At 32.9% G+C, this 26,519-nt stretch overlaps 1 protein-coding gene across 10 annotated transcripts in view; it reads left to right on the top strand.

The window, feature by feature from the left end:
• Positions 1-26,519, top strand: part of SSBP2 (single stranded DNA binding protein 2) — a 350,060-nt gene that overhangs the window by 310,809 nt on the left and 12,732 nt on the right. For 8 of the 10 annotated variants that reach the window (XM_004455906.5, XM_012524234.4, XM_058275518.2 and 5 more), the window contains 5 exons: positions 10,548-10,583; positions 12,351-12,405; positions 15,745-15,815; positions 18,419-18,497; positions 20,839-20,867. In XM_004455906.5, coding sequence (XP_004455963.1) covers positions 10,548-10,583; positions 12,351-12,405; positions 15,745-15,815; positions 18,419-18,497; positions 20,839-20,867 — 270 coding nt within the window. The remainder of the gene's footprint in view (positions 1-10,547; positions 10,584-12,350; positions 12,406-15,744; positions 15,816-18,418; positions 18,498-20,838; positions 20,868-26,519) is intronic. The other 2 variants (XR_011646098.1, XR_011646097.1) reach the window with 1 other exon arrangement.

Genomic DNA, 26,519 nt, shown 5'->3' with positions numbered 1-26,519 from the left:
GATGAAAAACGAAAGGGGGCATTATTATCACCCCACAGAAATAAAAGGACTATAAGAAGATACTGTGACTGTACACCAACAAATTAGATAACTTAGATGCAATTGACAAATTCCTAGAAACACAAAAAACTACACTCATTCAAGATGAAATAGATTTTAACAGATGAATAACTAGCATGGATACTGTGTCTGTAACCAGAAATCTCCCGTAAAGGAAAGTCCAGGACCTTAGTGGGAAATTTTACAAAGCATTCCCAATGCCTATATGGGCGAAATCTATGATAAGGTGGAAGTGAGTAGTTAGTCCAAGAAGAATTTTAACACCAATCCTGTTCAGACTTTTCCAAAAAACTGAAGAGAAAGCACACTCCCTAATTTATTTTATGAGGCCAACATCACCCTAGTACCAACACCAGATAAAGATACCACAAGCCAGACACAAGAAAAGGAAAGGGAAGGGAAGGGAAGGGAAGGGAAGGGAAGGGAAGGGAAGGGAAGGGAAGGGAAGGGAAGGGAAGGGAAGGGAAAGGTATGGACCAATATCCATTATGAACATAGCTGCAAAAATCTTCAAGAAAAAACTAGCAAACCAAATCCAACAGCATGGTGAAAGAATTATACACCATGATCAAGTGGGATTTATCCCAGGTGTGCAAGGTGGTTCAACGTTAGTTGATTAATGTAATACACCACATTAACAGACTGAAGGGTAATCATCTCATTTGATGCAGAAAAGGCATTTGACAAAATCCAGCATCCTTTCTTGAAAAAAACACTAAGGAAACTACTAATAGAAGTAAACATTCTCAACATGATAAAGGACATATATGAAAAACTCATAGCTAATATCACACTTAATAATAAAAGACTGAAAGCTTTCCCTCTGAGACAAGGAACAAGATGAAGATGGCCCACTTACCACCACAGTTACTCAACATTGTACTATAAATTCTAGTTAGAGCAATTAGATAAAAAAGAAATAAAAGGTATCCAAGTTGGAAAGGAAGCAGCAGAACCTTTCCTATTTGCACATGACATGACCCTGTATAGAAAATCCTGAAATATGTACAACAAAGCTACTTGACCTAATAAATGAATTCAGTAAAGTAGCATATATAAGATCAACATAGAAAAATCAGTAATGTTTCTATACATCAGTAATGAACAATCTGGCAAAAAGTTCCATTTGCATAGCAACTGAAAGAATCAAATATCTATAAATAAATCTAATCAACATCGTAAAACAGTTATATATAGAAAACTATGCCAAGAAATCCAAGATATTCCATGTTTGCAGATTGTATAACTAGTTATTGTTAAGATGTCAATTCTACCAAAAGCTATTTACAGATTCAATTCAGTCCAAAATAAAATTCCATCAGCCTTCTTTGCAAAAATAGACCAAGCCAATCATCAAGCTTATATGGAAGGGTAAGGGGGATCCCAAATAGCCAAAGCCATCTTGAAAAAGAAGTAATTTGGATGATTCACACTACCCAATTTTAAAACTTACTACAAAGCCACAGTAATCAAAACAGGGCAGACATATAGAGTAATAGAATCCATTTGAGAGTTCAGAAATAAACCTTCACAACTATTGCCCACTGATTTTTTACAGCATTCCCAAATCTACTCAATTAGAAAAGAATAGTCTCTTCAACAAATGGTGCTGGGAATACTGTATATTTGTATGCAAAAGAATGAAGGTGTAGCCCTACCTTTCACCATATACAAAAATCAACTCAGAATGGACCAAAGACTTAAATATAAGAACCAAAACTACAAAATTAAAAGAAAACCTAAGGAAGCATCTTCACTACCTTGTGTTATGTAATGATTTCTTAGACGTTATACCCAAAACATTGGCAATAAAGGAAAAACATAGATGAACAGGACCTCACCAAAATAAAAGCTTTTGTGCTTCAGAGGGCTTCATCATGAAAGAAAAAAGACAATTGACAGAATGGGAGAAAGAATTTGGAAACTATATATCCAATAAGAGTTTAATTTCTAGAATATATAAAGAAATCCTAATCTAGTAACAACAACAAAAAATCCCAACTAAAAAATGGGCAAATACATGAGTAGACATCTTTCCTAGCAAGATACACAAATGACCAGCAAGGAAATGCAAATCAATACCACAATGAGATACCATTTTACACCCACCTGAATGGTTGCTATTTAAAAAATGTAAAATAATAAGTGTTGGACAGGATGTGGAGAAATAGGAACATTTATTCATTGTGAAAGATAGTTTGGCAGTGCTTCAGAAAGTTGAGTATAGAATTACCGTATGACTTCTCAGTCCACTTCTGGGTATATACCCCAAGAATTGAAAGCAGGGTCTGAACGGTTATCTGCACACTGATGTTCATAGGGGAATTATTCACAACTGCCAAAAAATGGAAGCAACCCAACTATCAACAGATAATCTAAATGTGGTATGTAATAATACAATGGAATATTATCCAGAGGTAAAAAGAAATGAAGTTCTGATACATGCAGCAATATGATGAGCCTTGAAAAACATATTGAGTAAAATAAGCCAGACACAAAAAGATAGATTGTGTGATCTCACTGATATTAAATAATTAGAATAAGCAATTCCATAGAGTCAGTAACTAGAATACTGGTTACCAGTTACTGAGGTTGGGTGAAGAGATGTGGATTTAATGCTTAACTGGTCCAGAATTTCTGTTAGGGGTGATATAAAAGTTTTGGTAACAGATGGTGGTGATTATAGCACAACATTGTGAATATAATTAACACCACTGAATTGTATATTTGAATGTGGTTAAAAGGAGAAATTTTAAGTTGTATGTATGTTATAAAAACCATAGAACTTTACAACACAGTGAACCCTAATGCAAACTATGGGCTATAGTTAATAGTACAATTATAATAATATTCTTTCATCAGTTGTAAGAAAAGTACTACACTAAAGCAAGGTGTTAATAATTGGGGGGTTATATGGGAACTCTATTTTCTGCATGATTTTTCTGTAAGCCTACAACTTCTCTAACATAGGAAATTGTATTTTAAAAATGTATTTTGGCACCTTCTGCGTGGCAGGAGAAGAAACATTTTTGAGGGCAAATTCATGTTTTTAATTCAGAGTAAAAGATTTAGTTTTTACTTTTAACTCCTATGACACTGAAGATTACAGGATTAGCCTCAGGATCTTATTTGGAAGTTTATTTACAAATTCACGAATTCTATTATTTTTTCTTTTGTTCACCAGAAACTAGGTATTTGGGTTTAACTGTACAGTAAGTTTTACTCATAGATAAGGGAGCAAGCACTTTTTATTGAAATATCTTAATTATCTGCATCTTGACACCTTTTAGATTACTATATAACATTAGATTACAAGACAAAAACCCAACCAAACTAGGCTCGTACTGCAAGAGAATATTTCTGAATCATGTTTCTGAAAAGTCCAGATGGAAATTTGACTTTGGTCATAGAAGCTCAAGTCATATCATTAGGACCCAGTTGTTTTCCACCTGTATTCCTTTGCCATGGCAGGAAGTCTGTATGAAGCTCCAAATTTATATCCTCACAGCTCCCAAATAAGCACAAAAGATCATAAGTAGGCAAAGGTTTGGGAATAACTCTAAGTGGAACTGAATTTTGCTTAGCTTGTGTTGCATGCTCATTCATGAATCAGTCATGGCCAGTAGATACAATTCTCTACCAGCCAGGCCTACCTGTGCCCACTCTTTGAACCTTACACAAGCCACATGAAGTAAAAGTAAGGAGGTACGTGTATTTCACCAAAGAAAATGCAAAGAATTGTTAAGAGGAGGTATTGTATAGACAAAAATAACAAATGTTCAATATAGCATTGTTTTCATCAACTCACTAGTTCAACAGGATAAAGAAAAAGCAAACTTCTTTAAGGAAAAAAAATGAGTGATGAGCCTTAAGGAAGTAAAATATTTTATTCCAGATATGGTCTGCTTTCTGAAATAGGTGTTAATTTACCTGAAAGAGCATGGGAAAATAAAATACTTTCAACTTTTCACTGGCACAGATAATATCCTGATGTTTACCTCCCTGATTCTTCTAGTAAACCAAAGCATATAAGATAGTTTTACATTTCACAATTGAAGAAAGCTAGTTAGCTAAAATGTTACTAATCATTAAATAAAACAAAAAACCCCATACCACAGTGTCAGAGTCACAGGGATTAAAAGAATATCTGGATCCTTGTTACAGCTCAAAAATGACCTGTCTCGTTTAACCAGACAATATCTATGGCCCTAAGTTTTCTCATCTGTCTTATGAAAGGTTCTTCTAGCTCTAAAATATTACCATTGTGCTTCTTTGTCTTCTGTATCTTTCCTTTGAAGATGAATTACACTTGGAAGAATCTGCATGTTAAAAGTAGAGAGCAGTTGGGATAAAAATAAAGAGAAGGGAATATGCATGAATTTTTTGAGGAAAAAGGACTAGACTATTAGTGGCTAAGGGGGGAGGCAAAGAGAAAAATAAAAGTGAAGAAAGAAAAAATAGAACCATTGTGTGTAAAGGCTTTGAGTATTGAAAAATCTGGAATTTATTGTTAGCTATGTGGAAAGGAGTTTCATTTTAAAAGATCGTGTATAAAATGAATACAACAAGGAACCAAAATCAGGATATTATGGTTATTGGCCTAATAAAATGCAATCATGGACGTTTCTAAAAAGTTAAACATAAAATTACCATATGTCCTGGCTATTCCATTCCTTAATATGTACCCAAAAGTTTGAAAATAGGGGTACAAACAGATACTTGTATTATCAGTGTTCTCAGCAGCTTTATTCACAGTAACCTAGAAGTCAAAACAACCCAAGTGCCCATCAAAAGATGAAATGGATAAACAAAACGTGATAGAGCCATACAATGGAATACTGTTCAGCCATAAAAAAGGAATGACATTCTGCTACATGCTATAATGTGGATGTACCTTGAAAACATTGCGCTAAGTGGGATAATCCAGGCACAAAAGGACAAATATTTTATAATTTCACTTATATGAAATATCTAGAAAAAGCAAATTCGTAGGGATGGAACATAGAGTAGAGGTTACCAGAGTAGGGGCTTCCGGGGAATTATTGTTTAATGGGTACAGAAGTACCATTTGAAGCAAAAAAATTTTGGTAATGGATGGTGGTGATGGTAGTACAACATTGTGAATGTAATTAATGCTACTGAATTGCACACCTGACATGGCTAAAAGGAAAATTTTATATTCTATATTTGTTACTACAATAAATGATAATTTTAAAAAGTAACCTGAGACTAAAGTAAAATAGTGATAAAAGAAGTGGAAGAGAGACATTTCACCAAATAAAATATGAAACATTTGGTAACCTATTGGATTTGGGGATAAAGAAAAGGAAAAAGTTAAAGATGATGTCAAGCCTTTGAAAATAGTCTTTGAATAACATTAAATAAGCTAGGCTCATAGGAGGAAAGGTTGGTTTAGAGGATAGACAGTTTTTGCAATCTTAAATTTGAAGTCTTCCACATCTTCTGTCTTCCACAATGCCTAATGCATGTTTCTACAATTGTGCTTAACACATTTTGTATGATTTATTTATTTATTTTTTTTTTTTTTTTTTTTTTTTTAAGATTTATTTATTTATTTAATTTCCCCCCCTCCCCTGGTTGTCTGTTCTTGGTGTCTATTTGCTGCGTCTTGTTTCTTTGTCCGCTTCTGTTGTCGTCAGCGGCACGGGAAGTGTGGGCGGCGCCATTCCTGGGCAGGCTGCTCTTTCTTTTCACGCTGGGCGGCTTTCCTCACGGGCGCACTCCTTGCGCGTGGGGCTCCCCCACGCGGGGGACACCCTTGCGTGGCACGGCACTCCTTGCGCGCATCAGCACTGCGCATGGGCCAGCTCCACACGGGTCAAGGAGGCCCGGGGTTTGAACCGCGGACCTCCCATATGGTAGACGGACGCCCTAACCACTGGGCCAAAGTCCGTTTCCCATGTATGATTTAAATCTATAAAGTTAAACCTCAGATGAGTCCTCTCTGCTCCTTGATGAGGAAAATTTTTTTTTTGACTCTTCCTTAGCTATTTTCCTTCTTTCCTCAGTGGCTGTTACAGTTCTTTTTTATTCTCACTGTGGTTCTGCCCCACCTTTAACACTATCTCTATGAGCTGAAACTTCTTATATTTTACAGAGGGTAAAAAAGACCATTAAATTTCAAATTCCTTCAGATTCTACCCTTCACCTCTAATATTATCAGACCTTTAGTCATCTATCTTTTCTCTTGTCTCAGAAAAAGAACTATTTCTTTTCAATGCTAACCCCTTTTTATACTCTTTTTATTCCATCTTTTCTTTGCATAGCTTGTTCATTCATTAAGAATCTTCAGTCTTTCCTTTATCATTCATTGCACTTTCCTCTAAGGCTAAACCTTGAACAATTTCAAGTCAAACTTAATCCTCTGTTCCTCTGTTCCCCTACAGTTGGAAGGGAAAGCTGATAGAAAATTTCTCCCAACCCTTCCTCAGTCCCAAATCACCATCCCATCTCACATTTTCACTCCTTCACCACCCATCCTACTAGACAGTGAATTCCTTGGCCTTCCTCGCTTTTTCATCACCATATGGAATTGTAGTGCCTGAAACATAGGAGTGATGAATGAGATTTAATGAATTGACTTCTCAATCTATTTCAATGCCCATAAAATTCCCATTATGAAGGTTACTAATGGCCTATTTACCAAACATACATGACTTATATTTTGTCCTCATCTTACTCGATGAAATATTTAATTCCTTGGGTTTGTTTTAAATGTGCATTAATTTCTTTTCTTCATTTTAATAATGTTTTATTGTTTTCATGTTGTTAATTAAAGTATTCCTTTTTATTATTTATTTATGGTATGTCACAGAAAGGTTCAAAGACTTGAGCCTGACAGGGCGTTTCCTTGCACAGCTATACTCACTCCCTGCTTCTGGAAAATCTAACTTGCTTGAATTTTTACAATATATTTCCTCCTAATTTTCTTCCAAATTATCTTCCCTTTCTCTATTTGTAATGTTCTCTAATTCCATTCTTAGGCCTCTTTTTTCCTTCATTTTAATGTTTTTGTATGGCTTTACTAAATCTAGTTTAAATTCTATATCAAATATTGTGCCCAGCACAAAGTAAGTCCTCAGTAAATATTTGTTGAGTTGAATAGAAATTTATTAAGTTGAAGCTGTATCTCCAGTCCTGATCTCTAATAAAGTCCAGATCTACACTTTTAAATGTTTGTGGATCATACCTACCTCAGTGTCTAAGAGTGCTTTCAAATTCAGCATGTCAGACACTTCCCCAAACCTGCCCTCCGTTCTGAATTTCCTATATATATTAGTAGGATCTTCACTCACCCAGTCACCAAGTTGAAATTGTCCTTAATTTCTTTTATCTCTTGTCCACCACACCCATTTCATCACCAAGCCTGCCAAGTCCCTTTGTGAAATGTCTCTCAAATACTCTTATCCTGAATATCATTGCATAGACCACTTTGTAATCGCCTCTTGCCTGGACTTCCTACAATAGCCTCTAATTTATGTTCATGTCCCATGATGCCTCTAGAGTTATCTTTCTAAAACACAAATTTGAACATGCTCTCTAACACCTGTGACTCCCTATTTCGTACAGCATAAACACATTCACAGCCTGACTGGAACTTCATCATTTACCACAGCCCCCAAAAGTCCCACACGTTAGCTGTGTATGTCACATTTCTTTCTTTTTTTTTTTTTTTTTTTGGTGGTGATCCTTCTCTTTGTCTTTCTGGTGGGTACTCACTCTCTTTAAATCCTAGCTGCCCAGCTCAAATATATCCACATAGTCCTTCTACCTATGTTGTTATATTTTATATCTTTCACAGTAGGCTGTCAGATCCTGCTGGTATCTTTAAAGAGTTCAGGTTCAGTAAAGTGCACCTGGTAGGAGCCAAATGCTGATTTTAAATGAGGGCTTGTAAGAATATGAAGTAGAAACAGTATGAGTAAGCCAAAATTAAGGAGCTTGATAGGGCAAAATGGAAAGAAATTGAACAGCTAAATGAGGTAACGCAGTTTTAAAACTATTTTTAAATGTTTATTGTATTTAACTGTTTGAAGGAGCCATGAAGAGAGAAAATTTTAAATATAAAAGAAGCAAGGACTTAAGAGTGGAGGCTAGTTTTGTAAACAAACTGAAAGTTGGGTTGTTTTTTTTCTCCCTGGGATAAATGGATAAAAATATAAATCTAGTAACAGTGAACTAAACATGAAGACATAGTAACAAGAACTTGATGGCTTTCATCTATGACAGGGGGGCAAGGTATCCACTAGGACCATGGAATCACATCAAGGTCAACTCACAAGAATCATCTGTTAAATATTCAGGAATTTTGTGAAGTAGTTGAGAACCATTGATAATTTGAAATCTGGTAAACCCATTGATAGTTTGAAATCTGCCATGGTGGGACTATTTATACTAAAGAAATCAGCAAATACTACAAATTGGGACATTTCCCCCTGAAGTTTACCTAGTTTACCCTCACACGACTAGACTGCCTCAGAGTTTCATAAAGTCTGAAACAAAATGCTTCCAAATATTAGTTAAGACTAGGTTGAAGTTAGAGAACATGATTGTATTTTGGAACTTATCAATGTTGTTTTGTGTTTCCCCTCAGGAAATCTCTGCTATTAAGCACAAAAGATGACTAGGGAGTGACCCAAGAGATGGAAATTTTTCAAGTAGGCTTTATGATAAGGAATCTTAAGATATTGGAGGAAAAAAAATAGATACCAGCAGAGGTATGGGGGAGGGGCAGAGGCAACTTAACTAGAAGGAAGCCAACAGGGAACTAATGAACTAAAGGAAGCAGGAGGAGTTGTGATGGGAGAAGATTCTGGTTGGAATCTAAAGTAATTTTTGTGAGTGTCATGAGAAATAAAAAGATGTCAGGCAAGGGAGTTGTTCAGAAGAAGAGAAGATAATAAAGATTTCTGAATTAAAGAATTCTAGAATATGATCATGCTCATAAATGAAAGAGAGGGAAATGTAAAATGAAGTCAAAGAAATGTAAATTCCTTAGATCTAAAAGGTAATCAGTTTGTTTCTTGAAGTTCTTAAGAGTCATGGTGTATAATAGCCAGGTGCTGTCATTTGGGAAATGAAAACTGGCCCTAGGAGCAATAGATATGCTAGTGATTGAGAGGGCAGATGCACATGGTTCAAATGATAAGAATCAAAGGATGGATAGTAGATCATGAATGAAAAGAGCCTTAGAGAACAAGCTGTATTCACTCACCTAGTCCAGTAAATGGTCATTGCCATAGAGAGCTCAGTACTCATAGTGGAAGTAATCTCATCTCTCATCATTTTGGGCTTTCCAATAGTGGCAATGTATCCATAGGCAGACCAAGCAGGAGGTTCAGCAACATGTGGTCTGTGTTCAAGGCAGAGCAAGGACATCAAACAATGGGGAAGAAAACTTTTCAAATGATTTTAATATTAAATATTCTCAAAAAAGCACCAAAGTATTATTCGTCAAGAAGAAATCGTGACTTAGAACTTCCTTACACTTGGTGATTTCATATTATTTTTGTGCTTAATTATGTGTCACGTATGGGGTAGAGGGAGGGTTTACAGTATAGGCATTATCATCTTCACTATTATAAAGGTCCTTTTCTGGCCCTGGATGTCTAACTCCAAGTAAACAATAATTTATTAGCTCTTTTTCAGAAGTCAAAAATATCTTTTCTAGCTATGGAATGTAGTTAACAAGTGAACTTGTGTGAAAAAGAAAATATTGGAATTTAACTTTCCTTATCAATATCCATAGCCAAGGGCTGATTTTTAAATATGTATTTTCCAGTTTTTGAAATAATTTCTGAAATTATCATGCCAACATGATATTTCTACCTTCTTATCTCTGGAATAACTTGGTTAAGAGCGTGATTTGAAGGTAAAGGGGGAAATTTGTTACCCATATATGAGTCCCATGAAATCAGTAGACATGAGGAATCATATTATCAAACTCTTTTGCATTTATAATATTATTTTCTAGTAGCTAATGAGAAAGGGAAGAGGGAAAGGTAAAGTCTGTATATCAAGGATCTTCCCATACTGCATGAATGTAGTAGCCTGAAACCTGTCTTTAAAGAAAATGAGGCTTCCCAGAATGCACAAGCCTGGAGGTTATATCTGCAAAGGCTACTAATGTGAAAACTTCTAGTTTCTGGTTTTTAGCAGTGCAAACATATATCTTTCTAATTACAGAATAAGTGTCATTGGTATCAAGCAGTGAGTACAACTGCCCTGAAACCAATATAATATGAAACTGTAATTCTGTCTGAATTTCTTTTGAATAAAATGTCTTTTTTCTGTAAACGCAACATAATATTTATTCAGTTTTCTATCACTCAAACAAATGCACTTTTTTCTTTACCATCCTTTTTTGATACATTTTAAAACTTAATGAAAGTCAGGAAGTAAATTCATTTTAAGTTAGGCTCCATACTGCCACACGAATCAAAATATTTATATTTTGTTTGTTCTAGATACCATACTCCTCAGCATCTCCTGGGAATTATGTAGTAAGTACATTTGGGTTTGTTTGCTCATAACAATTGATGTTACATTTTATCTGGGCAATGAAATAGTTATCCAGATGTTAAGAAGAGCCCCTGTGTACTGGCCAAGAAGTGAACATCTGATTGTATTGAGTTGTTTCGTCTGCCAACCTCAGTACATATGTTGATGTTCATTAGTGAAACAATTATCAATCTGGCCAGAATTTCCCTGAGTATTTTGTTTTATTTCAACATATGTTTCTGTAACCAGTATAATGCATGCTGTCCAATCATGAAGAGAGCCATCCCAGTTGTACAATGATATGCTTGCATTTGCAGTTCCCTTGGAGAATAAGTTATACCACCATCCACTCTCATTCCCACACTACTCCACCCAAGAAGGCAATGGGAAAAATATCTCCCAATCATAAAGTGAATCATGTAGCAGAAAAATGACTAGTAATTTCAGGGAAACGTCTAGTTTTTTTGTCATTCTTAGAAATTCAAAACACTTATTTTCTTATTATTATTTAGCACATGTCAAAAATTTTCCAATAATTCGTATAGACCTGAAGTCAATTTAGCAGGATTTGCAACTTCTTTTGAATTTACAAATGGCTTTTAACCATCACATTATACTCCTTACTATATCTCAAGACCACCATGGAGGATAATCTGTTATAATATTTAGGGGAAATGCCTAAAGTGGAAGCAAGGGTGAAATGCTAAAAACGGAAATCTTTCCTAAAAAAATTTTCGGAGGATTGTGGCTAACTAGAGTGGGAACAAAGGAGTACTTAAGAAGATCAATGATCATTTACTCTCAATGGAAACAGTGTTTTATAAACATAGTGAAAATGAAAAGCATAGGTTCTTTTGGACCTGTGAACTTAGTGTTCCATATTCCTAAGAAGGTCTAACCTTTTTCACATTGTCTATGAAAGAAAACAAGAGTAAGAAATTTGGATAAAACCTATTTTTAAGTCACTTCATTATAAAACTGATGAATAGTTCTGCAAAATGATAGACTTTTATTTAAGGAAATTTGAGTTTCTTAAATAGCAGATATTTAAAATATCTGGTAAGCTGTGTCTATACAGCCAAAATAAACAAAAATGTGGCCACTTAACCTCTTCACAATATATATAGCATCTGAATAGCTTAGAGTCTAAACTCTATTGCTTGAATTATCCATTTTGGTTATCTGAAATAATTGAATTAACTTTAGAATTATCTCATCTCCATTTCAGTTTGATCGTGTAGCTGCAGCCTTAGTAACACACAGTATTAGCCAGCATTACTCCAGAAGCTTTGCAATTGGTATGATTGTCCAGAGGAAGCAATAGCATCAACATAGTTTTGAATATTTGCATCTCTAACAGAATATCTTTTGGTTTTCACTTTCTGATACAAAATGTAACAAAATTACACTAAACTAAATCACAGACACACATGAATTATTTCTGTTTTATGGATTTGTAAAGGCCCTATATAATGGTTTCTCCTTAACCTCATAATATCCAATGTGATTAAGTCATGAATAATGAATCAGTGTTAGAGGCTCATTGTTTTGGGAAATACGTCAAAATAATTTCAACATGTTTAAGCTACAGTAATTTTGCATAATATTGAAATAATTGTGCATGCAAAGAAAATAAATATGGAGAAAATATACTTCCTTTGCTATTTTCAAGTTGGATTATAGAGATAAGTCTAACTTTTCATGTTTTTTTTTCTTAAATTGTTGAATGAAATGACTTATTTTTACTGAAATTTTGTGTAATTGTGTAGGGTCCTCCAGGAGGTGGAGGGCCACCAGGAACACCCATCATGCCCAGCCCAGCAGGTATTGTAATCCAGCTAGCCACATGGGCATTTGATTATTAGAATAAAATCACAAAATACAGGTGTTACTTAGAGAAGAAAGTTAGAAGTATTCATTAGCTCATGATGATTACCAGAAGTATATTAGAGATAGGAAGAGGGAAGAAATAGTGCTCTTTAATAACTATAGTCTAATAACTTAAAGCATTTAGAAAATTCTTGTTATGTAGGTAACAGACTTAATCAGGATGAAAATTGTTGCTCTGTATGAGTTGCCCAATAATTGATCTGACTAAAAGATTCCTTGAGACTGAGAAAAAGAATCAATATATCCAAATCTTACAACTTAGAAAAATACTGCATAAGTGAAACAATAGAATACATGAAGCCATTAGGTTAAAAATAGTAAATCAGATCCACTACATCTATCTTCTTACTAAGATGGATATATATGTGCTCATGAATTATTTCCCCTACATGTCTATAGGTATTTATTAGTTAACTAATCAGTCCACTAAGTTGTGGGAAAAGTTTCTTTTAAATCTACTAAACTAAAATGTACTTCAATATTTTCCTTAAGCATTTTCTATAATATTTTTAAAAGCTTTATCTTTTCTTTAGTAAACTTTAATGCAGACTACTAGATGTGTTATGTCTTGGACATGCTAATGATTGGAGTTTAAATTATCATAACCCTCCTACAAAAGCCTTGGCAACATGTATCAAGAGCCGTGAAAATGTTCAGGTCCTTTGACACTACAAACCTATTAATACAAGTAATCAGAGATACAATCCAAGATATGAATAGGTGCATTATAGTTAATGGTGAAATAATAGACACAACCTTCACATCTAATCCAATTATAGTTGATTTATTAAGTAGATTATTTATGGAATATGATGGAATATAATGTAGCTTTTTAAATTATTTTCAAAGAATGTGTAATGACATGGAAAAATAAATGCCCACAATTCAATATAATATGACCACAATTTCATTTTAAACTGTGTATAACAGAAATCTAGGAATTAGAAAACAAAGAAATAGGCTAAAACATTATCAGTAATTTCTGGATGATGAAGTAGATGAGAAATTTTTATTTTATTCTTTTTACTTTGTTAAATTTAAAATATTTCACATAGTGCATATTATTTTTGTAGCTAGAAAAAAGATTTTCATTATGTTTCACTGTTAAATTCTTATGTCTTAACTGGTTTGTTAAAATCTAAAATAAAGAAGTTTGAAATGAAGTATTTTACCAATAAATAAAATGTTCTAATTTTAAAAGTATAAATTTCATAATTAATACAAAATTTTACTTTGTTTCATTAACTCTTTGCAATATATCCATAAATATTTTACGGGTCTCAGTCCTCAGAGCATCTTCATTGAAACTAAAGAAGAATTCATGGAAAATGAGAATTGATTGTCATGCCCATATTTGCTTCCTTATATGACCTCTATGAAGTAAATGTTTAATTATGAAGTTAGCACCTGATTAATAAATGCTTCATTACAAAACTAAAATCAAAATTTTAGAATAACACCAAATGTTGCAGGTAGTAACTAGTCTGAACATTTCTTCCTTTCAAGCCAGGAACTGCCACCAGTATATCTTCCAAGACTTTTTGCAAACTCTTATGTACTAATCCTTTATTACATTCATTCCCCTAATTATGATGCCAATTGACTTCCCAGGATAGATGCCAGGAGTCCACTTAATCATAAAATTTTTCTATGTAAGATGGGAAATCAAAAATTTCCTAGAACATTTCTCTTCAATACCAACCTTTTTCCCCTCAGTGTTTTTTTTTTTTTTTTCAAATGAAATGTTATTCTTGTTTGGTCTTAAAGATGATAAATTTCTTTTTTCCTTATTCAGAATTAAAATACACAACCCATTTTCCTTTCCCCAGGGGTAAGGCTAATAAAGTTGAAAATCCATCTGAAGGCTTTCCATGCTTAAAAAGCAATCCATTTTTTTCTGAAAGATAGCTTTAGTGGGAGAGCAATGATTCCATTAGTTAAATCTAAGTTAGCAAATATTTATTGAATGCCATACACAAGATTAGTTAAGACATGGTCCCTTTCCTTCTCTCATTGGGTTTATTATAACCTAGTTAGAAGCATGAAGGAAAGAATAAGCCAAATAAAACATTAACTTTTAAAAATATTTCATCTTGTTTAAAAATATATTATTAACATATGGTGTCAACCTGAGATGAGTATTTCAACTTTTTCAGCATTTTACATATTAATGTAAAAGTAAAAATTAATGTTTAGATTAACAGGTCACTATTTCCAAACAACTGGTAAATGACATCTAACTTACTCTAAGTGGTGCACACTAAAAAATAATAAACTTATTAATGTCCAATACATAACCACATAATAAGAGGAAAAGTAATTTCCTATTTCTTACTCTGTGGTTACTGCTATGAGAAAGCAAATTATTTTTTGTTTTCTGCAAATCAGAAGGTTTTGAAACATATATTTAGAAATAGAGAAGACTACTACATTATATTTTAGAAAACTGTATAATTGTTAAAACATATAAAACTATATTTCAAAACTTATATTTCCTCAATGTAAAACATTCAGCCTTGCACTCTAGGTTTTACATTATAAAAACACTTATATATTCAATTAACTAATAGGCATGAAATGTTAATTATTAAAATACCACAAAATGTTACATGTATTTCTATACATAATCTACAGTTATCTTTATTATAAATCAAGAATTAAATGAATGAAATATATATATATGTTGTGTGTTTTTTTAAACCAAATGTGTTGGAAGAAGCTGACTTTTACCTCAAGAAAGAGAACTTTTCTTCCAATTGCATAATCTTACTCCATTCTCTTTCTTTTGGAATTAAGCCAGGATATTCTACCAGCTATTACTAATTGCTAATTAGTAGCTAAATAAGCTGCTTTTTAATTGGTATATAAGAAACCTAAGAAATAAAGAAAAATCCAAAGCTACTAAATCTGAATTTTTAAAAATTTGTTTTATGTATATATGTAATTGCATAAGTAGAAAATTTACATAGATTCTGGGATTTTTTTTTAAAAGAAAGCTTCACTGTAACTTTCTAGATTTTTAAACTAATGTTCCTTTTTAATTGAATTATTCAAGTAATTATTTCTTTTATCATAACCATAATTGACAACCTCAGAATGGTAATATTGGGGTGGAAAATGACTGCTAGGTATTTGTTTCTGAGCACTATTAATGACCACTTCAAGTGCTATAGCTGTCAATATAAGTATATGTCTGTGTTGTCTTTATTATTTTGTGATACATATGGTGTAGATTATAAAGAAAGGTATTAATTAAACCATAACTTGTTTCAGACTCAACCAACTCTGGAGACAACATGTATACTTTAATGAATGCAGTACCTCCTGGACCTAACAGACCTAATGTAAATATGAGTTCTTTTATTTTAATTTTTGAAATGTATTTGAAGATTTTCAAATTTAAGTAAATTCCATTCCCTAGACATTGTTTAATCTTTATATTTTACTAGCTAGGAGCTTATTGGATATTTTAAAAATCAAATTCTCTCTGTAAATACACAACATAATACATAATATATATAATAGAAGATTTTATATCAATAGAATTGACAAGTAAATCTGAGCCTAATCAATTATCAAATGTTGGTGCCTCGTCTTATTTTACCAAAGAATACTCAATGATGAATACAATTTGAAAATGACAAGTAATATATAATCATTTATGATAAGCTAATTTTTTAGCATCACTAAATTTTCTTCAATGTATTTATTTTTTAATCTCAATAAAGTTAAGACTATGAAGTTGTATAAGCTTGGGGTGTTGTTGTTTTTTTTAGATTTGGAATTCTGGAATTTAAATATGGAATTGAGATAGTTCTTCAGCAAAAATTTGGGTATTCTTGATAAATAATGATCATGATTTTTTCATGAAAACTTATAGTGAAGATTTATCTGTGATATAATATCTATTTGTCAACAAAAATATAATAGCTTATGATTAATACACAAATACACATGCATATAGGGTAGGTCTAATTAAAGGAAAAAATAGAAAACATGTAAAGAATTGCCATAATATACCAAAAACCAGAAATGAAATAATTATTATAACTAGCTTCCTAACAGTGAAAACAACAAAGGGAGGAACCTTATATCTGTGTTTTGTCCAGTATGGTAGCCAATAGCCACATATGACTATTCAGTACTTGAAATATGGCTAATTCAACTGAAATGTGCTGTAAGTATAAAATACAAGCTGGATTTTGAAGACAATATGAAAAAAATAATGCAAAATATCTTATTAAATTTTTAATATTTTTATAAAATTGTAATATCTCAAATGGAAATGAAAATTTTGACGTATTTGGTAAATAAAATATATTTTTAAAATTGATTTCAATTTCTTTTTACTTTTTAGACATGGCTACTAAAATCTAATTTATTTATATCGCTCACATTTGTGGCCTACCTGTTATTTCTGTTGAACATCTGCCTTCAGTTATCACCATTCTCCTTATATAATGAAATTGTTTTTCAGGAAAAAGAAACAATATCCTGTCATAAATGTCTACAAGCATTTTCACAGAGAGCTTAACATTAAAAAGAATGAATATTTTCTTAAGAAATGGTTCAAAGGATATACTATTTATACCATAATTGATATCTTAAAACTTGATTAATATTTGGGAGGAAGGAAACCAAGTTCACTTGAAGTCATTTTTGTAACATGGGGCTGGGGGGAACAGTGCAGATAAGGGGCCAAACCAAGTAAGTTCACAGGCTATTGGGCTTACTGGTACCAGTTTCTTAGCCCAGATCTAAAGTATTCTTTTGAGAAAAGCTTAAAACACAAAGCTTAATCTCTTTAACCTATCAATGAGGTGTACATATTCCAAATTGTTTAGTAAAAATCAAAACATGTTAAATATTCAGTTTTAGGCAGCAGAATTGGCTGGCATTCTCTTGACGAAATTCATTAGAACATGATTTGTATGCTTATAGTGATAGAAGGCTACATTATTTCACACAGAGGTGGTGATATGCAAGGCTGTCTGATGAGGGCAATTTTTGTTTTCCAAAAGCCTGTAAAATTGGTAACCAGCACCCCATCTGCATATACACACACCACATTCTACATCCTGCATCATAGAACATGGAAGAGATCCTTTTGGCATGGAAATTTTAAAGAGCAAGTGTTTTCAGTGGGCTATCTCAACTGTACAAGTGAGGAACTATAGATAACTTTGTCATCACAACAGGCTCTGGGTTTCCTCAGAAGTATTCCGGGGAGATGTGGGGAAGATTAAAGTAGGCAGTTATGGGCTCTCCACCATCACTTCTGCCACAACACATCTATTCACATCTGTTTTTCTTAGACTTCTCTTTTAAGAGTCCATTTGGGGAAAAAAAAATAGAAATTATACTTTCGAAAACTTTGTAATGTAACTGCTATAGAATGTCCAACTGTCATTGAACTTAGTTGAGACTGCAAAGAAGGATTAGCCATATTAAGCTATCCCCTTATATTTAACCTATAAGAGGAAATGATTTATTATATTCTTTTGAACAGAGATAGTCTGTAAAGAATAATGTTAATACTGACATAATGATGTTGAATAGTCCTTATTAATAAGCCAGCACTTTCACCTGCTTCTTTAAAAACCCCTCTGTTTCTAATAGTAAAGTTGGCCTGTAGCATAGAACAGAATACTTCTCATTTGCACTAGAGAGTGTATAGGCTTTCTAGTCAAGGATATCTGAAGAAAATTTTGTATGTGATAGGATTAGCCTGAAGGTCTAGAATGTAGAGAAGATGGAAGAGGAAGAGGCAAAGATTCAGTTAGTGAATCCACAAGGCAGAAAAAATTTTTTGGAAAAAAATCTCCATAAATTGAAAGTGAAAATAAGTTGTGTAAGTGTCTTACAGTGTTAAAAATAGATACTGTAACATTGAGGTAAGCAATTGTTTTCAATGTGATCACAGTCATTTTCTTCATTTTTCAAATAGTTTCCAATGGGCCCTGGGTCAGATGGTCCCATGGGTGGATTAGGAGGAATGGAGTCACATCACATGAATGGCTCTTTAGGTAAGGATATTAAACTTGATGTTTAGTAATAAATTCAAAACAAAAACCTTCATTGTACATAGTAGATATTATGGTTTGCAAAGTTCTCCCATATACAGCACCTCATTTTGAAGTGCTTCAACTTTTATCTGAGATTGATAGTTTAATCTAGAGTATATTGGTTTTGATGACTGGAGATCATTCAAAAATTAAAAATGTGAAAATTTCTCTTAAATAGTTTATATTCACAGGTCTTTACATTACTTTATCAAAATCTGAGACTGGCAGTGTTTTATGAACGAAGGAGGTGTTGCTTCTTTGGGCATTTATCATTAATACCTCACCTGGAGGACTGCAGTATCCTCCCAACTGGTTTCTTTGTCTCTAGAGATCCATAAACACAATGTTAGAAGAACTTCAGTTCTCTGCAGGAATTTCTCAATTTTGTTATCCATTTTAATGTTTGTCTCTTTTTGAAATAAAGTTGGTAATTATATTTAATAATCTGAATGATTCCCTTATGAGAGAGCACAGCCCACTTTGCGTTAATGATAAAATTGATTTTAAGTAGTGTGATTTTAATGCTTGAAAGCATAGTTCATAAATTTTGCCTTCATACGAAATGAAGCCAAATATCTGCAAAGTGGACAGAAAGGTCAAAATAGTGAAGAATAGAGGCAAGCATACAGAATCAACAAGATCACACAGCACACTGTATAGACAGGTCAAATGAAAAACAAAACAAAAAGATACTTTATATTTATATATATATATTTATATAAAGCATTATAGTAAACTAATCTAAAGTTGACAGTGGAGGTGGGAGTTTGTAATGGTTTTTTTTTCTTTTGAATAATTCATGCTTTGGTTGAATTGGAGAAACCAGGTCCTTAAGTAACTTACGTTACACACAGATTTCTTTCCCCCACCCCAAGGTCAAAAACTACTTCTTTGTGTTACTTGGAAAGCTGTGTAACATCAATAAACCAAGAAATTATTTGCAATACATTGACGGACTTCCATGCCTTAAAGAATCCATACTTACTTTGCCTACCTTTCAAAAGTCTTGATGTGCACTGTCCAATTTGTAACCACTAGCCATGCGTAACTATTTAATTTTAACTAATTTAAAATTTAAAATTCAGTGTTTTGGTTGCACTTAGGCACATTTCAAATGCAAAATAGCTACATATAGCTCATGGCCACCATAATGTATGGTACACAGAGACATTTCCATCATCGCAGAAAATTTTATTATTCAGCACAGGTCTAAAATTTTATTTCCAATTTATTGCAAAAACAATTCACTCTCCTGTATTGTTATTATTGTTATTGTTTTACGTTATTTACAAAACATGACATTTGGTCATAATCAAAAGATTTCATGGTTTATATGATTCACTAGAATAGAATTTACATTAGAGCAAGTGTTCTTAATCCTTTTTGTTCCACGGACCCATTTGCCAGTCAGATGAAAACCACAAACTTCTTATGAAGCCCACACTATACTGTGTATTATTTAACAAATATATCACAACTGCACAACACATCCTCACAAAAATAATGTTTTTTTGAATTTCAATTCAAGCTCACAGACCCCTGGTTAAGAACCCCTGCATTAGAGTGTTACATATGCTTGGCATACGGCTCATTACTTTCTATAATAAACATTATTTCATATATATGTATACACACACATTCTGTACCTAAAATTATTATGCCTGTTTATTTACAAATTAATCATGTTAATAATCTGTAACTTTGTGACTGCTGACTGAATATTGTACTATTAAAATATATTAATATTTTTATGCCAATAAAATTAATTGTTAGGATAAAACAGTTTAAAAATAAAGTTAATATTGTGGTAAAAATCTAATTATTGTTCTTTCTGACCTAGTGTTTGACTCTGTTTCCTACATAAAAGAAATTACTATTGATTACTCATTTCTCCCAACAAGCAAAATGAAAACACAGTATTATATTTCGAAGCCATTTTTAGGTTCTATGGATTACCATGAATATTGATTGCTGTCAACAATTTACTATTACTAAGAATAGTAATATATAGTACATACATTTTATCATGGCCTCTCTAATTAATATTTCACTTTCAGAAATCTGTGATTATGATTGTTTTCTTCATTCTGCTGTCCCGAAATAGAAAAAAAATGATTGGAAACTTAAGGTAGAATGAGCACACAGTACAAGAGAAAAGGGATTTTTTATATTCTAAAACTCAAGAGATATACATGGGGAAATACATACAACATACTACATTTAATAATATTTAAATTAAAGGATCATTTAATTTATCAATGGAATCACTTAATAAAGGCTTTCTTTTCATATTTTGTTTCAGGTTCAGGAGATATGGACAGTATTTCCAAAGTGAGTACTATGTATTCTCTATGTCGTTTGTTATCAGTGTTTTATTCTACATGGAATTCTTTTGAAGATTATAAAGTAACCTTATGAGTTTTGTTCCTGAACAAGAGTTTGGAGGTAGAAAGCCAAATATAATTAAGTGGAATTTGGATATATTAATGTATAGAATATATGGAAAAGTATAAAAATGAGTCTTTTAAGGTTGTTACTAAACATGATAAGGTTCATTTACAGGAGGTTCTATATGCAATAAATTGATATCCAAGTCATAATCTAATCACAGTAAGAAAAATGACATAGGTTAGATAATCTTTTGAAAATGTAAGGAAGCCTAGAGCAATGTAAGAAGAGACAAATTTGAAGAAATGGCTAGTATATGTCATAAAGACATTTCATTTATACATCTCATTAGCCTTCCAAACCTTTATTATGTAATACTGTTATCCTTAGTCATTATGCTGATTCCCGAAAATGGAGTAAAAAATTAAGTAGAGAAAAGTTATTTTAAAGCAAATAGAAAGTGAGCCTTCCAATAGTATGTATCTATGTTTTTCCTCCCTCAGTAGTTAGATCTATTATAAATCCCTTGCTTAAATGCTTTATCACTTTTTAAAGAAGATTACCTAAATACTTTTTAGGTCATGATAAATTTCAATTAATTCTGTACAGGTCAAAAATATATTTAGAATGGCTGATAAGAACCAATTATTAACTACCACTGCAATGACTCTCAGAAATCAGCTTTGTACTGAAAAATACAGAAATTCATTACAAGATGGCTTTAGTTTTAATTCTATTTCTAATTCATATTCATGTGTAGTAATGTAAAATTCCTGATGCCAAAGAAAATAAAATAAGATAAAAAGGAAAATAAATAGACTGTACAAAACATTTTTAAGTTAAGACTTCATGCTAAAAAAAAAAAAGTTATTGGCATTCTGACATTATACTTTCACTGCTTGGCTTAACAAGTCCTACACACACTTTGGATGTCTGTGTTTAGAAACAATAAATATTTATAACGGTCACTAATTTATGTGTGTGAGTCTTAGGTAAGTCTTTAAACAGTCTGTTTGCAAAATAAGATTCTCTATATAATTCCATTAAAGCCTTTCCTCTGTGAAGCACCTTTGCAAGTCAGATGAGCATGATTGTACTATATGAGGTGATTCTAACAATTTATGTTGTGTATATTTTGCCAGAGTAAAAGAATACTGACCATGCAATGTTACTTTCAAATTATATTTTTAAATCAACACTTTGAGTCAGGAATCAGACTCAATGCTTAGTGTAGGCAACTAAACTATTAAAATTGTAAATTAAGAAATAACATGCAGAAGTACTGCTGCAGAAAATGAGAGCACCCCATCAGAGTCCAAGAAATGGTAGTAGCTGAATTATGCTTTGTGGTCACCCATAAAATTTCTAAGATCATATTTAAAATGCATATTACTATCTAGAGACAATAATTCATAACACAAGGGTTGGATTATCTACATTCCTTTTGGCCACGTTCCTAAAAATATTCACTAACAACCTGTAATCTTGTACATTAGATATAAACAGAATTCTGTATGTGAAAGTACTTTGTTATTTCACTTTAGAAATTTAAAGTCATAATGATGGATTAAATGGCATCTTCTAGTCTGCCCTCATAGCAGACTATTCCTTCAGTGCTTGTTTTTCCATTCTTATTCCTGGATGCAAGGTTTTTCCACTATACTGTGCCCTCTACTGAGAGCATTCTCCTGCTTAATGATATCCTGGTTATTCTGTAAGCATTAATTGACTACCCATTGTGCACTATGGGAAATATAAAAGACTTTTAAAAGTACAAACATAATCTCTGTCCCCAGGTACTTTATGCTTTGGTAAGAGTTTTTTCATTCAGTAAACATTAATGGGCCAAGGGATTCCTCTGGGCTCTTAGAATCCAAAGATGAACAAGATAAGGTCTCTGCCCTCAAGGAGCTCAGGGTAACTAAGGAGATCAAACAAATACAATAAGGAAAAACTTACAAAGTCCAAATTAATTTAAATTAACATAAGAATTATCCCTAGTAATAAATATCCCACTTGGCAGAGTACTAGAAATGGCTAGATGCATCTGCATTCAAATGAGCTCCTAGGCAGCTCATTTCTGCACTACCCACTCACGTGGTCACTCCAAGTTCATTGGCTCCAAACTCTAAACAGGCTGGGACCTGGGAGATGGTAATGTCCATCCCATTTCCACTTCACTGTAGGCACTTTATTATCATCACCATCATGCACACTGAAGAGCACTCCCCCGCAAATGATTTTTCTCCCTGCTTCTTCCCATTCCTAGCCTAATTGTTTCATGCTCCCAAGAATGCCCATAGTTACTAACTACACTTTTCCCACCCTTCATCTTTTTCCGATATGTTCCACTATCTCAAGAAACTCTCCTTCATTTTCTATGTTTTCCTGAATTCTTCTTTGCCCTTCTATTTTTGTAGTCATTCTTTCTGTGAATTAAAAGACAAGCATGTGGGGAGCAGATGTGTATCAGTAGTTGAGTGCCTGCTTCCCATGTATGAGGTCCTGGATTCAATCCCCAATGCCTCCTGAAAGAAAAAAAAAAAAAAGGACAAGCTTGATCATTACTGCTAGGCAATTTTGTTCAAAATCTAGGTCTCCAACTACATAGGCCTAATTCTCCATTTTAATCTGTGTTTTTGTCAAGCCACAAGTATTATATGTTTTTTAAAACTTCATACTTCATTTTAAAATGTTGTTTATTAATACTACTTCAACTCTTATCTGTTTTTTATTTTGAATGTACTATGATTTATCCATTTTATTTGTGAGATAAATAGTACTAAATTGAGAACATGTCTTTTGTAAGGAACATAATTCAATCCCCCAAATAATTATAGAGCCAAAATTTCCTCAGTTTCTGCTTTTTCAATAATAGTTTGCAAAGGTATTGAACACTTTCTGAGCATGGGTAGAAGAAGGAACAATAACTTATTGTTAGAGAAAATATGTTTGAATGCTTGCAAAATAAAATTGGAAAACTACATGGAATTGTATGCATTCTTATATGTCATCACAGCTTAAATAAGGAAAAGTATTCCAACTTAAAAATGTAATAAAAATCCCTCAAAGATGGGATCAATATAACCTAACTATACTTTTCAAGCTAATTCTTAAGAGTATAAGTAGGGAATAAAGGTTATATCAACTGAAATAAGAAATGCAACCAAAGGGCCTATTGTAGCTATCAGAACTTTTTATTTCTATTCATCTGTTCTCCATACTACCTAAATAAGTATGCAAGCAAATGAAATGCCTTTTGACCAACCTAAGCCCTTCCTGTGCATTATGTTCTTATCTTGATGATGAAATCTACTATAGACAATGTAGCTATAGTTAAGTGTAACATACACACATTTCATTGAACTCTCATAACATTTTCTGGGCTCCTTTGCTTCTATGGACTTGGCTGTTCTTCAGATACCAATATTGAACATGCTCATTATTATTTTATTCTCATCCTGTCACTCAGTGACCATGGATTGTAACAGTGTCTCTTAAGACTAACCACTGAGGAGCTTTTGCTTTCACTACATTTTTCAAAGATTTTACCACAGTAAAAAACAACAATGCAATGTTCCTTTCAAATTCTAAATATTTTTAAATCAACACTTTGCGTCAGGAATCAGATTTGAAGTCCATTAAGTTTTTAAAATTGTAAATCAAAAAATGGCATATGAAAGTACTACAGCAGAAAATGAGCACACCCCAACAGAGTCCAAAAGATGATACCCCTCTCAGGGCATCTCATACATTACTGAGAATGTGAATGTTATGCACAAATGAAAGGCCTCATTTCATTACATTTATTTAAATATGTAAAGGATACAGTTTCCAAATGCATACTTAAAATACCTCATATGTATGTCAGATTATTTTTTATTCCAGTATTACTGATTTCTCCATTATGTATGAAATGGATAAAGGACTTTTAGGTTTGTTGTAAATCTTAACAATATTTTTATAAATTTAGTTTGCTTTTTGAACTAAGTTAGCTTTATCATTCCTGTTTTCAAAGCACAACTTAATTAATACTTAATGAGCTTAGTTTTAAGATAATATATTTAAATTTGTTTTCTTTATTTTTTTTTAATGTTACATTCAACAAAAAATATAAGAAGTCCCCATATACCCCGCCTCCTTACCCCACTCCTCCTACATCATCAACCTCTTTCATCATCGTGGGACAGTCATTGCATTTGGTGAATACATTTTGGAGCATTGCTGCACCACATGGATAGTGGTTTACATTGTAGTTTACACTCTCCTCCAGTCCACCCAGTGGGCATGGCAGGGAATACAATGTCCAGCATCTGTCCAAGTAGTACCACCCAGGACAACTCCCAAATCCTGAAAATGCCCCCACATCATATCTCTTCTTCCTCTCCCTACCCTCAGCAGCTACTGTGGCCACTTTCTCCACATCAGTGCTATAATTTCTTCCATTACTAATCACAATAGTTCCATAGTAGAATATCAGTAAGTCCATTCTAGTCCATACTCTATTCCTCCATCATGTGGACCCTGGGATGGATGGAATCAGTGTAACTGTGGGGCAATGGAAGTGTTCCACAAGATCATGCAATGATGAATATAGGGCAAGTTATATTTAGTTAAATTTAATGGGTTTTTTTTTTCTTCAAGAAATCAAATTATCCATGTTCTTTTTCAAAGTACAGTTGCTTTTCTATAACTTGGGTAACAAGCATTTTCCGAGAAAAAATATTTATCAAAAAAAAAAATTAGGATCATCTTTATGGTATTAACTATGGTTCCTCAGCCCTTGAGGTTTAGTGGCATGTAGAGCTCCTGTGAACTTCAGAGGATCTTTATTTTCAGATCCTCCCTGTGGGTTGCACAGCAAGACAAGATACAAGCTATATTTCTATCCGTTCATTTACCTGTGTCTGCTTTACAGCTTAACCATATTCTTTTAAAAAATACAAATTCTTCTGGGAATATCTCATTCATGAAATTTTAATTTTTATGACAACTTGGTTTTAGTTAAGTGAAAATCCTCTTAGCAGTTTTCTTAAAACTTATTACAAAACAATATAAAATGGCAATAGCTTAGGGAAAATAGTTAAAAGCTTTCTCCAATTGAAATAACAAAAAATTTTTAACCCTTAAGTTTTTTTTACAAGACAATAATATGAACCTTGAAAAAGAATCTCCTCAGTCACAGCCATAATATTATATAAACAAATTTTATATACCACTGCTATTCTGTATTTCCTGTTATTGTGGGACTATCAGCTATCATGGCATAATGGCAAAAAATGCACAATAACAGTGAGCCTGACAAATTTAAATAGAACATACTAATGTTCTGCTCTCTTAGTATTTGATTAATCAGCCATTTGTACTAAAGAAAAGTTTCTAAGTAAATCTACCTTTAAACAAATGATAAAGATTCTGAAACAATTTGCTTTTGAGCCTTCTTTCCCTTTTAAAGTAACACTTGTTTTTTTTTTAAGATTTATTTTTTATTTACTCCCTCTCCCCCACCCCCCATTGTCTGCTCTCTCTGTCCATTCACTGTGTGTTCTTCTGTGTCCGCCTGGATTCTTGTGGGCAGCACCAGGAATCTGTGTT

The sequence above is a fragment of the Dasypus novemcinctus genome, chromosome 2 (genome assembly GCF_030445035.2).
Source record: "Dasypus novemcinctus isolate mDasNov1 chromosome 2, mDasNov1.1.hap2, whole genome shotgun sequence".
Taxonomy (NCBI): Eukaryota; Metazoa; Chordata; class Mammalia; order Cingulata; family Dasypodidae; genus Dasypus; species Dasypus novemcinctus.
This window is presented reverse-complemented; position numbering and strand designations above follow the sequence as displayed.